Here is a 17922-nt window from a genome sequence, read left to right on the forward strand (position 1 = left end):
CTGAAGCTGCCTCCTCTCCCCACAAATGTAAAAAACATTTAACAAAAGATGGAAGTGTTTTGCGTAGTGGGGGAGGGGGAAAGAAAAGCAGGTCCATTTGTCCTCTCCAGGGATGTCTACTTTACTTCCTTATCTCACGTTAATGAAATAGATGTCACTACCAGCCACAGTCTTGGTCTCACAGCCTCTCCAAATTATAAGCCTCGAGGACTCCATCACCACCCTGCGCTGGCCAGTGGAGGTGAAGGCAGCTTCTGCCGGGGCTTTTTGAGCTGTCATCTTCACCAGTACTATAGCAATGGCAGCATGTGGCTGCTCAGCAGAGGCTGGTGAATAGAAGCGCCTTCAATTAAGTGGAGCAAAAGCTCATTACAGTATAAACTGCCATTTTTGTTACCCTTTCTGCTGAGATGGCCAAAGACAGAGTGCACGGGGCAGCTGACCTATTTGCCTTACTCTTGGATGCAAACCAGGCAAGACAAGATCAAGATCTATTGGTACAGAAGTGGAGGGGGGAGCACTTATAATGATGGATTTCTCTTCCTCTCTCCCTAACAGATAAAGAGACTTTTGTTTTGCTGATATGATCCTAGCACCTTTCACATGCACTACATTTGTTTAAATTACAAACAAGAAAGGCAGAGACACTGAGCACTCTGTATCTGGTCAGTAGACTTCTGTCACGATCAATAAAAGGGTGCACAACATATGGAAAGGCATTTTATTAACAGCAGAATTAAGCTGAATTTAGTAAGAGTGCTTTATGCTACCTTTTGCATTTAAAATATTTCAGTAAGCCATCAAAATAAGTTAATTCACACAGCTTTAATAAAGGTTTAACCCTGCAGCAGAAACAATTAAAGTCAGCAATTTGCCAGCGGTTACCGCGGTGGTGTGTAGCTTATTGTGGCATTCAGGCTGTTGCTAAATCCTCCTGCTGCTTCCTCCACAATAGTGATGTGTGGCCTGTGAAGTGAGCACTGCGTTTCAAGAATCAAGGTGCCGCAATCTATACTTGGGATAGGCGGTGGAGGAAAGGAGCAGGGTGGGGGGAGGTCTTTCTTCGCCTCCAATTCCCCACAACAGCCCAGATCTAACTGCCTGCGAAACTCAGGCTGTCTCCAGCTGTGCAGGAACCCTTTTAGCAAAGACGCAAACAGGCACAGCCTGCTCTGTTGCCTTTCATCCCACATCTCCAGGCACTGAAGGACGTACCCAGCATGAAGACAGGAGCAGCTGGAACACACTGTGCTCCAGCTGTTGCTCTGCTATGGCCATGTCGGAAAACACTGTAGCCCCCTCCCCTCTCAACCTGCTTCAGGACTAAAGGTAGAGAAAGAGCCAAAAAGGTTAGTAACTGCCAACTTCTTTCCCTAGTGGGCCTTCTGGGCTTCCCTATGTTTCTGTAAAATTCAGCCATGCTTTATGGGTCAGGAAGATGGGGTCAAGCCCTATAAAAGGGCTTTAAGAGGACTCGGTCGAGCCCTTCCCTGCTCTGCTCTCCTTGGGACTCCTTGACCCAGGCCAGCGCACTGAGCAGGGAGTTCTCACCTGCAGTGCACAAAGCTGCCAGTGCTGGACCTGGGCTGCCAGCAGCTACCGTCCCCCAAGAACCTCTCCTCCAGCTGGAGCAGGGGGCACCTTCATATGCCAGCCAGGCACCCCTTCCCAACACAGCTTCTCCTGAAGGAAACCACAAGATGAGACACGTTTAGCTTGTCACTAAGAACAAACATTGTCTGCTTCTTAGCCATCTCTGGGACACAATTCCTCTCCACTCGTTTTCCCCCACATCACGATTTGTGCTGTAGCAACCTGTGGTTAACCTAACAGCTAAGTCATGGTCATGTTCGTGTCCCTGGTGCTGACTCCCGGTCCACACCCTAGACCCATTCAATGTACCATCAAATTCCAAGCTCACACATCCCCTAAGTGACTGGCTGGATCATCTCCTCCATCACTTCCCAACATACTCTTACTGACTTTAGCATTCACATTCCCATCTTGCACCTTTTCTTGCTTGCCCTCCCTCAGCTTAGCCATATACAAAATCTTCCTTTTTGTGTGCTGTCATCTCTCCTTTACATCACATTCTTCTCTGCAACCTTCATCATGTGCTCCTCAGAGAAAGGACAAAGCCAAGGGTTGCTTTTAATTGAAGGGAAAAAAGTGAAGGCAATCCTTAAAGGACTTCTCAGACCTCCTGTTTTAAACACACAGTCCAGCAACTAAAAAAGTAGCTTTTCACGGGAAACTTTAAAACACAGGAACACCATTAGTGCTGAAACTTCATCTTTTCCATACCCAACTAAGCAGAAAACACAGTAAGCCTGAGCTGCAGAGGGCACAGGAATGGAACGTGGGAAATTTATGAGCTCCCAGAATTAAAACACTCCTGCAAGAAGGGTAGAAATGGCTTGTGGTGGGTCCTTTATGGGAGCAGGAAGGGAATGCAAATGACCTTAAGAGATCCGTCAGGGAACACATTAAGGAACTGGCTCTGCGAACCGTCTGGGAGCAGAAGAAACGTCTCATCATCCCTGTGCTACTCAGTGCCAGAGTCACTGAGGAGCCTCCACCCCGAGAAGGCAGGGACAAGCGCCTTCTGTCTATCGAGCAGGTGAGGGAGAGTGCAAAACTCCGCCAAAATGAGGAGTTCAGAAGGGTGAAAAAACAGGGTACAAACCCTAGGGTACAAACCAAAAGGGTACATTAACAAAGGGTTTCTGGTCTTCTTTACGATCCCAAGTTTTGCAAGCATCAGGCACAGTAAGAGTATTACTCCCGACAGGATATCTACAAATACATTTCATTCTAAACTGTATTAAGTAAGACATTCTAGACTGAATACTATTGTACAAAAGAAACATTTGTAAATACAGAATAACATTGAATATACAGCTATATAGAAAGGTAATTTTTAAAACCCACTTTCAAGCCATTCCAAAAATAGGATAATGTTATGCTCTGTTATGATAATACAGCATTCGACTATCATATGACTAGGAGGCAGACATACACACAGACATTTATATCATAATGGCACGTGAACAGCTTCACGTGCTGTTTACTATTGTGCTCACATACTGCTTGTTTCCAAGACTCTTTTCAAGCATTTATCAAATTCCTCATAACTGCTGGGAGGTAGTAAACTAGGTAATTTGTAAGACTGTATTTTAAGTTAAAAATGTATTTTTGTTCCAAATTGATATTTCCTTTTTTTTTTTTTTAATTTAGCTTCATAGAAATGAGTTTTAATTTTTGCCCTCCAACCAGCTCTGAGGAACAAGTACATCCAGCTGAGACCTTGTATGACATATTTAAACCCAGAGCAAATTTTTATGTTCAAGATATAAACCCCAGAAAATAAGAATTTATAATGAAAACATTGACAGGCATTTAACCATAGCCATACAGGTGGTTTTTGCTACACAACGTATCAGTATTATTTTCTTTCGGATCACATGAACAGACATCTGTAGTAGTACATCTTTGGTGATACACATTACGGAAAGCTATGGGAAAGTTATACATTATGGAAATTATATCTCTGAACATAGAAACATACAATATGAAACATTTAGACATACTTAAGTCACACAAAGTTTGACAGCAACTACAGTACTTTGAACACAAGAGACTAAGATCTTTTCTAGACTTTTCGTTGTTAAAGCCAGATCTGGCAAACACTACACACACAGATAATTTCACTGACATGAGCAGTCTAAGAGTTCAGAGGGACAAATGCGTATGAATAACTCATGTATGTAACTGTTTGCAAGATCTGCTCCTAAAAGTAATCCTTTATGTTAACACAGTACTGCTAAAAATCCAATTTTGAGACCCAGTAATTTTCTGTTCACTAGCTATTCATTTCAATTTTATGAAAAGACATTATACTGAAACTTGGAATTAACAAATATTTAATAAAACAATGAGAAACTATACTATAGATATTTACTTAATAAAGACTTACACCATATGCCCAGCACCATCTTCATACAGATGTATTGTAGTTTAATCTAAGCCTGGAAAAGTATGGTTTCCTACTAGTAGTTATTTTAGTAATTAAACACTTCACAACAATTCAATATTATCTAGGACTTTATTATTTCATACAGAAAAAAAAACCCTAAGTCTACCCCTGCAATTTCTTCATCATTACTTTTACTTAATTTTACAAGCACCATAATTTTCTTTGATCTACAGGAGAGGAAAAGCCAAATTATCTCATGCAAAAAATGTGATGTAAGCAGCACAACATTCAAAGTGTTAAAGAAATAAAGGATTTTTTTAAGAAATGAGAACCGATAATAATTAAAAGACACAGCAAAGCAAAATAAGCTATCTTTTTACTTTATAGTTTGGTGGTCTGCTACAGAAAACATATGTACATGGAATCTGCGTAATCGTTAGTTGTATCAAACTGGTATCGGTTACTTGTTGGTATGCACTAAAGCAGCTGAAGTAGTTTTTACATTAGAAGTTTTGGGGGGTTTTGTTGTGGTTTGGGGTTTGTTTTATTTAAGATTTAATTTCTGTGAACTAAATCCTGGCAGGTGCTGAGTGCATCCTGCACTTCCAAAGAAATTTAGAGCACTCAACTCTAATAAAGCAGGCTCAAGGAGTGACACTTCAACATCACACAACAGGCAAAACGGAGCTGTAATTACTACTGCAATGAAGAAACCTTTAACCAATGTGAAAGTAGTTGGCGTATGAGCACAGATCATTGTGATTTTTCCCAATGCTCATGCTTTTTGTAAAATACTTGTAAATAAATTTTCATAAGGTCTCAGGGTGTACTTTCTGTATGAATGACTCCTAAAGGAGAAGCTTTTCCTAAAGTGCAGCATATGCTTAGTGCCATCTACAGGGACTGCGCCTGCTCTTACTCTGACTTCACCGTGTCGGGTATGAAAAACGTCACGGGCAAACTGTGCACTGGGTTTGCACGCATCAAAACATTCAGTCCTACCTTCAGATGAAAAACTATTTTCAAAATACAATTTGGAAGAATAGATCCACACTCCAGGTGCGAATATACAAATAGAAAACGAGCAAGTAAAAACACTTCACTAGCACAACTGATCCAGTGCAACTGGCACAGGCTTACAAAATAGCGTTTCAAAGGAAAGACAGAAAGTCATCCCTACTCTAAGATACTTCCTAACCTTGTTTCATTCCTTTAACTTTTGGGAAAAAAAATTCACTTATTTCTGATCTACAACTATAACTTTATATTAAAGTAAATATTGCATTGTACTCTCTGTTCCTTACAGGAAGGACAGAGGTACCATTCTGAGCATAGAAATCGAAATGATACTTTGACTCAAGTCCCTCGTCCTGCAAATATTTAACTGCATAGAGTTTAAAACTGTGTTTGAAAGCCCAATTTACAGCTCTGCTGGCACTTTGCTGCCTTACGCTGAGCAGGCAGGGGTTCCAGAAGGTTAGAAAGTCTCCTTCTGTATGGAATTTGCCACTGAATTAGAAGAAGACCAAACTCCACACCATTCCAGACTCGGTGGGCAGACAGCACAGCGGTATGGTTGCAGGGCTGCAATTCGTACAGAACTGGATGGTGGGAAAAGCACTAACTCAAAGTGTTACGTTATAAAAAAACTCAGGAGAACTCGGGGTCTTTTCTGTATATTCAAAAGTTAAAGTCACAGTGCATTGTGGCATTTAAGCAGATGTTGGCTCTAGATCTCCTTCCCATGTTTAGTTTGATACATGCTATACCATTTACTTGCAACCCCCTCAATACACCACACACAAAAAACCAAACCAAAGGCAAAGCAAGCCTACATTAAGTTATAAGCATCTGGAGAATTTAGATTACTCTTAAAATATGTGAGATATGTGATTGTATATTATTCCACTGTTAGCAGATGAATTTGGGTTTATTATACATAAATATCTCTCTATCTCTCTCTCTATAAAGTAGCCAGTCAGTGGAACTCACTCTATTAATGTTTGCACAGTTATGGATCAAAGGGACAGGAATAAATAGTAGCATTATGAGCTTTTTATTCCAAAATGTGACTACTGGATTATGCCAGAAAAACAATTTGACAAAATAGCTAACATAATGCTTTGCAGACAGGTACGCAATAGCAAAACCTCCCACAGGCTGTGTTTCTAGGTGACCAACTTTGAGATCTCCTTTTCAGATCAGGAACAAAATGGCCAGAAGACTGAGTGCCCCCATTTTAAGGTAGACAACAGCAATGCTAGCACACATCAAAAGGTGCATAATAAGGGCCAAGGAAATTTGCTTACCCTGTATTTTTAGGATTTTAAATCTGGCTCAGCAGCAAATATAACAGGAAACCAAGGTCAGGCTGACACAATGTGGGCTATTCTCTCTCTTCCTCAATATGTGTTTGCAGGTCCTATCTAGGTTAATGGGAGTTCTGTGCACATGTGGGGGGAAACAGAACACAAATGCTGCAAAAATTGGACTCAGATTTCGTTCAAATAAAGTGTAATCAGCTCTAGAAAAATCCATCAGCTTGAAAACTGATGTCTTATCACTGAAAAAAATCTTTAAAACATCACCTCCATATGCTTGTTAAGTCCAGCTCTGGGAAAAAGTGTTTGTAACATTTTGCACACTTATGAACCAGTTGTGGGTATAGTACAAACACCCAGGCTGGTTCTTTTTTGATGCTTCAAATACTGATCAGCCAGGATTGTATCTTTTTTATTTGGGTGTCAAGAAAATTCGTAGTAATGTTCAAAATTAGCTCAGTGCAGCTTTTATTTTCTTCCACATAACCATGCACACTGACATTATTATGCAGACATTACAGATACTGTTGCTGTTAAGTGATAGAACACAAAATACTTGGGTCCAAGGTTTTCATGATACAACCAATTCATGGAGATGGGGTCTTATGGCACCCTTCACAGGCCTAACAGCCGAGCCTGGACCTTACATGAAAAGTGCAGCTGCATCTGGGCATTAAATTGCATGTTTCCATTTATTTATTTAGAGAAGTGTCATGTAACTGAAGAACATGCTGTCAGAGGAATGAAACAATTAAGTTTTAAATTCTGCGCACTTTTTGTACATAATTTTCAGTGCAACATATTTGATTTACAATAAAAAAGTAAAAAGGGACACATGGACTGTAACTATAGTATACTGCTAAAGATTTTGGAAAATATTTTTAAGTCCTATGATTTAATAGCAATTGATATGCTAAATTCTTTTATGCATCTTTTTAAAAAAATTATGAATGGCATTCAATAAATTGTTTTCAGTTTAATTCCACTGGTTTTGCCACAAATGAGAAAAATAATATAAAATTTAAGAGAGAATATGTGGGACAAGACATCATTTCCAAGCATACTAAAATCTCGGATATGAAAACCTTCACTGAAGGCACTGACTTTTACAACAACAACAAAAAAAACCCCAAACAAACTTCTGGCTCAAAGGAAAATTTCAACAAACCAGAGTAACCCATAGCACATCGTTTCCTGCAGCAGAGACACCCATTCCTAAAAGGGCCTTCATTACGCATGACACAACAAGCAGCACCCATTCAACCTGAGGGAAGCCCACAGGCTCGCAGGGCCACTGGCTGGCTCTTTGTCACCAAATGCAGCAGGTTGAATGCAGACATCACTGTGATATCCTCACCAACAAAACCAGAGGCAAAGAACAGGGGCAAGAGCTGAGTAGGGAAGAAAAAGAAAAAAAAAAAAAAAAAGATGAGAACAAATTAAAACATCAAAAATGTTACGATACATTCACAGAAAAAACAATGCTTACAATTTTATGAGACCACCACGTGGGAGCACAATTCTAAATGCACTTTTCTCAGTACGTTTTAGCCCATTTCTGATACACCCCCCACCCCCCAACATTTTGATATATATTCCATAGTACTCAGTGAAACAACTTTCTACACTACCAAGCGAGAGGGAGGGGGCAATTTTGTAGGGGGCACTCACAACAGCCGCTTTAGCTACCCAATGGAGAGCAACTCTGGGTAGCAACCTGTGCGGTCACAAGCGCAGAGGTACTGAGGGAGAGCTCAGGACCTCAGCCAGAGGGCAGGAATCCTGCTTCGAACACCCAGGAATGGCGGGCAGATGAAACGTGCAGGCTTTTTCTATTTGTTTTATTTAAAACAAAATCGCACCGCGCAACATTACTGAACGATGAATGCTGGAAACCATTCATTGCTAAAAATTGTTCTTTTGACGACTTGTTTGAGGAACGTGACGCTTCATTGTAATAAACTTGCCAGATATCTTTAAACCACGACTTCTTTTTTTTTAACGGCAGGAAACAATTCACGTTGCAAACAGTCCACGAGACACATTGAGACAATCTTCCGGCCAGTTTAAATATAGCAAACGGAGAGACGGCAGCCGCAAGATTTTGTTTTAGAAGGATTTGACGCACGACTACTAACGGGTTCATCTACCCCGCGATGGGCAAGAGGAAACGCAGCTGCCCGCCCGCTCGCCCCGCCGCTCGCTGCGGCAGATGACGGGACACCGGGGGCCGGAGCCAAGCCCTCCCGAAGCCGGTACCAGGGCTCCCGGGGGCTCCGAGCAGCGGGGCCGGACTCCCACCCGCCGCCCCGGTGCCCCCGGCAGCACAGGAGGGGCGGGACGCCGGGGCCGGCGTCTGCCCGACCGTTTGCCCGGCCGGGGCGGGGGAAGCTGCCCGCCGCCCCGGCCCGGCCCGGCCCGGCCCGCGGGACCGGCGCACCCCTGGCCGAAGCGCGGCTGGCCAGGCAGCTCCGGCCTGTCCGAACGGAACACCTCCGTGCGGCGGAGCGGCTTGAAAAAAAACCGGGCGAAGCCCCTCCCGAGCGGACCGCCGGCCGCAAGAGACCTGCGCGCCGCGCCGCCCGGCGCCACAGCCGCGCCGCCCGGCCCCCCGCGGCCGGAAGCGCCGCCGCCCCGGCGAACAAAGCCGCGCTCCGCCAGCCGCGGCGCCGGGCGCCCCCTGCCGGCGGGCGGCCCGGCGCCGCTCGGCCCCCGCCGCCGCCCCGGGCCGCCATGAGGGCCGGGCCCCGGCCCGCCCGAACCGTCAGCAGCGCGGCGTTCCGGAGCGGCTGCTTCGGAGCCGGGGCGCCGACGGCCGGCTCCATCCCCGCGCGGCCAGGTCTTCGCCCACGCTGCCGACGTGAGCGCCGCCTGCCCGTCCTTCGGAGGCCCGCAGGGCAGCCGGCGAGCCGCGGGGCCGAGGTGAGGGGACGCGCCGCCTCACCTCCCCGCCGCGCAGCCCCCGGCCCGGCGGGCCCGCTCCTCCGCGCGGCGGGACCGACCTGCCGGCCCAGCGCCCCGTCGAAGCGGGAAGGAAGGGACCTCCCCGAAGCGCAAAACGGACGCCGACGTCTTGAAAAACGTCGGGTGGTTCGGCCTTCACCAAAATGTGGTTTAGTCTCAAGCATTCGTGAAGACTCGGGCGATATACAGGTCCCGACAGCCCAATAAAATACAACCAAGCCTTCACGAAAGCACTTTATGGCGGTTAACATATTTTATTCTTTTATCGCTGGCGTTTTGATCGCCATTTTTATTTACTCTGTACCTTCCAGCGACGCCCGGTAGTTTCAAGCAGGAGGGGACCTCCTGGTGCAAGGCACCGTACACACGCACACGAAACCCCTGCTGCGGGGAGCTCACAGACCACGGGAAGAACCGCCTGTAAAGCGAAGAGCAAAGTCAAACTCGTTACAGTTAACACATGCAGTTTGGAGGGGCTTCACCCCTGTCTGCCCACTCTGTACCCCGTGGGTACAGAGAACAGGCTGAGGGAGAGTGACGGTAACGTTGCTGTGACAGGTTAAGGTCTTTGCTCTGTCTGCAGCGGATGCAAGCTTGGCCATAGCCTTCAACGGGTTCAGGAACCGGGTTTGTGTCTCAGATTTATGAAACAAGAACAGCCAGAGCACAACGAGAAACACGGGAAGAAAACACCATCCTGGCAATACCACTTGCGGGTGGTTTAAACTCCCGTGCTGTGCACACCCAGACCTTTCCAGGTGAAGCAAAGACCCCATGCGGGTGCTGGAGGCACCTGCCTTAGCCCTGAGGGAACCTAGCCACGCCGGCACAGCACCCCCACCTCGCCAGCACCAGGGCCGAGCGGCCTGGGGACAGCACCGTGCTAACACGACTGTCACACGCCTGAGCCACGGCAAGTACTGCAGTGCTGCGCTCCCACCGTGCAGAAGTGTCACCCCCCCGCATCCTTCTTACAGCCCTGCAACGTGCCACTTTTCTGGTGGGACAGATGCTCCATGAAGAGGTCAAAGCAAAACCCACAACCCAGGGAAGGGGATAATGCTTTTATACGTCACTTCTTGGGTTTGTTGTTTGGTGGGTTGGTTTGGTTTTTTTTAAACATGTGCTGCTTGCTGCACTGCCTGCAACACCCAGGACACCGCTGGCTCCTCCACAGTTGTCCGCCGGTGTCACCAGACCTCTTGGAGCCCCTTCACCACACTTCACTCTTTAACCTAGCACAACACGGGCCAGCGTGGATCTTTCCTCTGTCTGGCTCTCGTAAGATGGACACTATGCTCAGAGGTAGCTTGTAAATCTTATAAATATCGATCATACAAATACAGCAGTAACTATGTCATTAGGTGGGCTTCAGGAACCTTTTGCTAGGATGACACACATTGTAACACCAGGAAAGCCTTCCTTTTAGGATGCTGATACCCTAATGTTGGCATATGTTAAAAGTACTGCCAGCTTTCAGAAGCTTCTATATTATCAATTGCAAACATTCAGAAATCACAAGTTCGGCCCCAAAATAAACGTGATTTGTTAAGAAGTAATGTAGGAGGTCTGTCAAATTTGTCCTTCGGAAATGGAGAACTTTGTACGTACTCAGGTTATGTTTTCTCAACCTCTGTCTGCAACCAGAGAAATTTCTTTGGGGGAGCGACAACTTGAGAGATTAAATTCTGATATTATCACATCTTGCTTTTAAGAGCGGTAAGGGAAACAATCAAGGGTCTCAGGAGCTGATAACACTACTGGTTTAAGTTCTTCCATATTCAGTTTTTCTCCTGACAACTCCAGTCCAGAATTCTAAACTTACATGAGAATCCCATCTCTCAAAAGAAAAATGTGAAGTTTTAGCCCTTTGCAAGTAGATTTAAAAATAACACAAATTCTTAAGGGAACAATCAGGTTTTTTCTTGCCCCAGTAATGAGACCTTAATAGTATGAGGCTTCTACTTTTTTTCCAATTTCCCTCCCCCCACCCCCAAGTCTCTGGCCCCATTTGGAGGGCAGGAAACAATTAGGGACAGGTACACACTAGCCGGAGAGCCAGGCTCTTGTCAGGAATTTCTGTGTCACTGGAAAAAGCAGAGAGCAAAAATATTGCCACACTGGAGAAACCCAAACAACCAGAAGTTAGAAGACACTAAAGGCCTGTGAGTCTGCTGAAGTGTTACATTAACAGTTTAATCAATATTTGTTAAGGTTCTCCAGTCCAGCAATAAGTTCAAACAGTTGTTTTGCAAAGGTTTTATTTATTCATTTATTTATTTTGACATAAATCAAACATATAGCCAAGTGTTTCACTGATAAAGCTTAGTGGAATATTTAATATACACATTTTTTTGAGCCTTAGCATTTGGATTTTTTTAATTTGGCTTTTGCTCACCTAAAGCTGCTGCCAGTCAGACTCTGCAGACAGAACAGAGCAACCACCGGGCACTACAGGAACAAAAAGTGCAGCCTAGAGAGAACCAGATGAGCAAGTATTTCAGTGCATCACAGATTTCTGCACCTAAACAGTTACTTACTCCCTAGTCATTTTCCCTTAACACATTGTCTGCTAACGCCAAAGCCCTTGGTCTCTCCTGCTCCCTGCATTGCACTTACTACTTTTTAGGGACTTTACTGTTTGCAGTAAATGCCTTAGGTTTGTCATGGTGTGTGCTAAGGTGGGGGTAAAGGCAATGTTCAATAGCTTATAAGGAGATGTTTAATGGGGTCTGATCCAATAACCATCACCAAGCTGCCAGCTGTGGCAGGAGACTGGAGCACAGGAAAACTTTTCAGCAGGGGGACAAGGACTGCCCGTTATTTATCAGAGAAAGGAGAAGGGAAGAGTTCCCGTTCCCCCTTCCGATCCAAGAAGATCGCCGATCCTGAAACTAGCACCCTCTGCAGCGCACAAAGTATTCTCCTCACACACATACACCTCACTACCTGGGCTAACCATCCTTTCTGTCCTGGCCTCCCAACAGGCTGCTAGAACAACGAGGAGGCAGCCTTCAGCCCTCAACCAACCACACATCCTGTGAATATGCATTTGTGCTTTATAATTATATTTTTAGCCACTGCATGCTTCAATGCATTGTACTGTATTTGAAGCATTCAGGACAACATTGTAAAGGTAGTTGACAAAACCTTTGGAAATTCACCTTTAAAGAGAGATTTTAGGCTCTGAATTTTCATGTGCTTGTACATCCACTGATAAAGCAAACCAGGTGTCTTCACAAATTCATGATTTGCTATTAAAATACCTTGCAAAAGCTCAGACTGATGAGAGTAAAATACTTTAATCATTAACAGCTAACAACATGCAGCCAAACATCGTAATTATAAATATAAGCTTCTCAAAGGCTTATTGAAGAGGCATAAAACATTCTAAAAGAAACAAACTGTGTTAGCCTTCCAGGTCTACAAAAGTACTGTAGCGTTTAACTTGCATGCTTGTCTGCATATACTTTTTCCCCCTCATACAATACTAGCTTCTCAGTTACAGCCACAGAAATCAGAAGTATTAGACCTGAATTCCCACTTCACTTTTAACACTCGCAATTAAAGCATGCTCTCCATAGCTGTTTGTGCTGGAATGAGCAAACTGAATGGCAATCCAGTCTACTTTTAGGAAGTTTACATTGTGCCCTGATAAAAGAGGTAATTACTGCCATACCTCGTAATATTTGAGTGAAAAACCAGGAAATGTCAAGCTTTAAACTTGAAGTTAGTACTACCATTAGAAAGGAGCCTAAACAGTGAAGCTCAAATCCTTTTTGCTTTCTTGAATTTTACACATTCTCTTATGCTGGATTTTGTTCTTAAACCCTTCCCATAGCAACTGAGTGGATTTATCATAGAAACTCAAACCTAAAACACTTCTGCAATACAGAACACGCAGTCCAACACATAAGAGATTTTCAAATACCAGTTTGGCTAGCATACGCTTTAGGATACTGTCAGATCCAGCTACAGATATTTTAATGGCCCTTACTTACTGGAATGATCATTTGCAGAGGAAACAGAAAAGTGCTTAACTGAGGAGTATATTCAATGTTCACAACACAAACTATAGCGGTTGTCCCTGTGCCCGCAGAGCAAGCAGGGCGGGAGGTGGCACACGCCTGCCCAGGCACACCGAGCATGGCACACGCCGAGGCTGCTCAAGCTCGAGGGGTGCAGGAGGCCCCCCCGGTGCCACCGCTTCCTCACGGTGCCCACAGGCCAGACCCCCTTCTCCTGTGAAATGGGGCAATACGGCCCAGCCTATTAACGTTACTGATGCATCTTCTTCATATTCTAGCTGGGAAGCTTCAGTGGCAGTATCTTCTATATTCATCATTTTAACAGCTGGAGTAGGGAAGGAAGAAGAAAAGTCTACAGCTTGAGATCAGACAAAGGAATAGAAGCAAGCAGGAGAAGAAGACGAGGAAGGATCAGGCAGCACGGAAGCACTGCTCTCCCTGTAGCAGGAACGTGTATTCTCACGTGCTCACCCTGAGTCCCACTCTGTGACACACAGTGACAAGCAAAGCCTTAGGGACTAACCACCCTCCACGCGCCATCCTTAGGCTGCTTCTAAGTTTCCCACTGAGGTGAACCAGAGATCTCTTTAGGAGTGCAGCCTTTAGTCTGAGCTTTATTACCCAGACTTTGCTCCTCCGTCTAAGAGGGATGAGATTCCCGCAATAGATTTTAGATTATTGTGCCGGCTAAACCGATTATCTTTCCAATAAAATAACCATTAAAATCTTGGAAAATAAACCAGATTCTGAAACTGTTGCACACAATTTGGGGTAATTTCATTGAATTCAATTGTTGAGAAAAAAATATGCTAAGTAAGGGGGTAGGGCTCCATATGCCTGTGAGTTTGCATTTGTATTAGAATGGTTATCCAGAAGAGAAAAATGATTTAAACTTATAAAACACTACATCTGAGCAGAGAACAAAAAGCTACATTTAATTTTCATTTAGTTACCAAACTGAGCTAACACTCTCTCTAGCATCAGCTGCCAAAGATGGGAAGCTCACAATCCCTTACAGGAACACCCCTTTTTGTATGCTGAACTGGCCACTGCATTGCTCCCCTCTCCAGCTAGTGAAAAACCAGTTTGGCAACAAAGAGGCTGGTGTGCTGGTGTAACTAAAGCCCAGAGGTGTGTCCAGGGACCAAATTAAAAAGGTCCGAGACATGAGAGGATAATCAAAACAAAGAGTTTTTTGAAGGTTGTACCCTCCTGACAAGTGAGAAGGGGAAAAGCGCATTAATGCCTCCCTGTTCTGCAACTGCTCCCATGCAGGAGAGAACTGCGAGGCTCAATTCTCCTTATTTTGCTACTTAACATTTGCACACCGCAGGACAGTGGTACCAGTCCCCCCTGAAGAGCCAAAGGACATGGCCTCATACAGTGGGGATGAAGAGGACATCCGTGCTAGACTGAGTACAAGGGGAGGAGGGAGTTAATTAATTCTCCTTTAAGTAATACAAAAGTTAAGAGGGTCCTTGCTCAAGGGACTCTGGCTTGGTCTTTAAGGGAGGGCTGTAAAATGGAAGGAGATTTCATTAGTGTAGAGACAAGACACTGCAAGCCTTGTGGGCAACAGATGAAATGGGAAAAGTGGAATTGCAAAGAGACAAGAAAAAGCAGACAGACCCCAAGGAGTGGAAGAGACTAGACAAGTAAGGAGTCCCCAAGCCTGGGACAAAAGAGGATCCTTGGGTAAGGGCAGAAACCAGAGAGTCTCTGAGCCTTGCAAGCGCTCACACATCTGTCATTTGCAGATTGTTTCCCAATAGTTATGACTGGCAATACTTCCCAAAGGAGAGTAAATACAGGTCAATTGGGATTTCCCCCCCCCTCCATTCCTGCTCCTCCCAGATCTGATGCACTAAAATAGCACTGAGCTGCACTTTCATTTTCCTGGACTTGGTAGGCTGCCAACATACAGCACATTCCTTTTACGGCAGTGACTTTATAACTACAATGGTCATAAACTATTCTTAAATGGGTCTTTTCTGAGAATCACAATCCTTTCAACATCTTGAAAAATACCTAATCTTTTCCATTCCAGGCAGTCCTCTCCAGTGCGGTGGTAAAGAATTAATTGCTTCTGGTGCTCAGATGATGAGATACAAGTGTTCTGGAAATAACCTTTTAATTTAACAATTCCTACTGGCAAGCCTGAAAGCTTTTTGCGTTGCTCACCAATAAAGAATTCATTTCCAGTACTAAAAGAAAAAAACAAAGTTTAAAAAATTCTGGGTTACTGCTGTGGATAGAGCTACACAAGAGGATAGCCCTCCCTCTCCACCAATATTTGCCTTGTCAAGCTTATGAACACAGCAGGGCTAACAAGCTTTCTATTCTCTCTATTTTTAATTCAGGACAAATCCCATGTCTCATTTACCAGAATGTGAAATACACCTTTCTTTTTTAGCAGTGAACAAAAGCCCTTCAACGGGTATTTCTATCCTGCTTTTCTGAAACAACTTTGTACAAGTTTTCACTTGTCAAAGAAAAAAAGGACTAATTTTGAAGATTAAACAAATATATCATTTGGAATAGGAGTTCTTTTAAATTGTGTTACACAGTGCTCTGTAACTCAGCAGACTTCCTCCTCAGCTTACGAAGGTTATTTGCCTGGGTGATGATACGCAATAGACACATGATACGAGCCGTTTCTTTTAGGTAGAATATCTTACAAAAATGAAGCAAAGAGAAAGCCTCCAGCTGAGAACTGGTATAACTTAGCAGGACTTCCAACCTTAAACATCAAAAAAGTACATTCTTTTGAAAAGAGCACTGCCTCACTCATTCCTAAAATCAGAGAAAGGAAAACCAGCCCTGCAGTGGTTTGCTGAGAGTGCACTCCTGTCCCGCACAGCACAGATGGGCTGCGGGGCAGGAGGTGTGAAGGAAGCTGTCACTTCTGCACGGAGAAGCTGAATCCTGAAGCATCACAGATGAGTTAAATTTGATGACCCTCTTTTATGAGGCACTATGTAGTAAATGTAGAAATGACACTTAGTAGTCCACTGAAGGAGACAAGGACCCTGAACACATCAGAGCTAAAAACAGTTGTGATTTCAGCCGTTGCTTTGGCTTCTGATTTCATGAGCTCTCAGAGTAAAACCTGTACCAGGGAATAAAAAACCCCAAAGAAACAACGCTCCCTGCCACAGCAGCAGACTAAAGCATCCTCAATGCAGGATCAGATGCCATGGAGTTATTACATTGTATATAGGAAATTACCAACAAATAATCAGTAAGTCTATGGCCAGCAGATTTTTAAGATATTTAAAACTCTTTTAATTGAAAAAGTGGTTGGTGCTAATATTTATCTACATGTATACGCACATAATGTGCCTATAAACACCACGCATCCTACGAGAAAAATAAACCTCTAGTGCAAAAGACACACATAGACCCACATCCTACCCAGACATCAGCCTGTGTCATTTCATTCAGCATTCAATTCTTCGGCACAAACCACGTGAAAGCTGAATTATCTCCCTGTATTTTTATAGTTTACTACACAAGAAAATATAATTTTCAGATCAGACTGTGAACCAGACCTGAGCACCATCTCATACTTCGTGAAAAAGCTTGTAAGTAAAGCATGGGGTTTATAAAATTTAGTTATGATCTCTCTGTTAGCTAGCACAACTGCATTTCAGGCCAATTCAGCTTGGTTGTTTCTTTTTTTATCATCCCAGCTACTAGCAAAGCATTTCGAGTTAAAGACATCATAGCTGCCAATCTCTCCCCAGCAGTCTCCCTTACATGGAAATTTTCTACGTGGCTTTCCCTAAAAGCCAATACCGCTCATCACCACAGAGAGGAGCCATCTCCCTTTCGTAAAATTAGATACTACACAGTCTCTTGAGTTCTCCTTCAAGCAACATCCTTCAAATAACATCCTCAGCACACAGAAGTCTATGCATATGTCAACAGAATAAAAGCACTCTTTAAAAATGCACCTTTGATCATACAGACTGTGTCATGATGGTATGCAGAGCAACCTTATGAATATACAAGAAAACCTCAGCCTTTTATCCAAAAATAGTTTAAAAAATTACAGCATGAAAAAATTCTGATACTGCACAAAAACCATAAAAGAATGGCTCACACACTGTAACATTAACCATCCTAAAACCAAAGAACCTTTATGCAGTTGAAAAAAAAAAAGAGCATCTAATCCATACCAAAATAAAATTCCGTCGAGTAAAACAGAAACTCCTAAGTCTTCCCTAGTCAGAGATGTACTTTTATTTTTATGAATAGAAGTGAGAAGGCACTACAGCAAATAAGAGTATTTATCTTTACACTTTAAATATTCTTTGAACTTACAGTACAATCAGATGAGCTAATACTTAATGTCAATGACTGAAAAGTGAGAGAGCAATGAAAACTATTTCTATCCTAACAGCAATTAATTTGATTAAAACATAAAGGTTATTTGATTTTAAACCACTGTCCAAGGTAGATTAATTTAACAAATACTTTTATTTAAATTTCTGTAACACCATTTTCTTAAAACGAATCTTCACTTGGTTAGGCTATAATTAAGTAAGTTGATTAGCAAAAAATATATAACTTTACAAGAAATTTTCTGCCACTATTTAATAACCAGGATTATATGTACATCTACCTGTAT

General features: G+C 43.5%; 1 protein-coding gene across 1 annotated transcript in view; it reads right to left on the reverse strand.

Annotated features, from left to right (window-relative positions):
* Positions 1–17922, reverse strand: part of MSRB3 (methionine sulfoxide reductase B3) — an 86930-nt gene that overhangs the window by 59629 nt on the left and 9379 nt on the right. The window contains 2 exon segments of the mRNA XM_030002846.2: positions 1552–1680; positions 7655–7688. Coding sequence (XP_029858706.2) covers positions 1552–1680; positions 7655–7688 — 163 coding nt within the window.

The sequence above is a fragment of the Aquila chrysaetos genome, chromosome 26 (genome assembly GCF_900496995.4).
Source record: "Aquila chrysaetos chrysaetos chromosome 26, bAquChr1.4, whole genome shotgun sequence".
NCBI lineage: Eukaryota > Metazoa > Chordata > Aves > Accipitriformes > Accipitridae > Aquila > Aquila chrysaetos.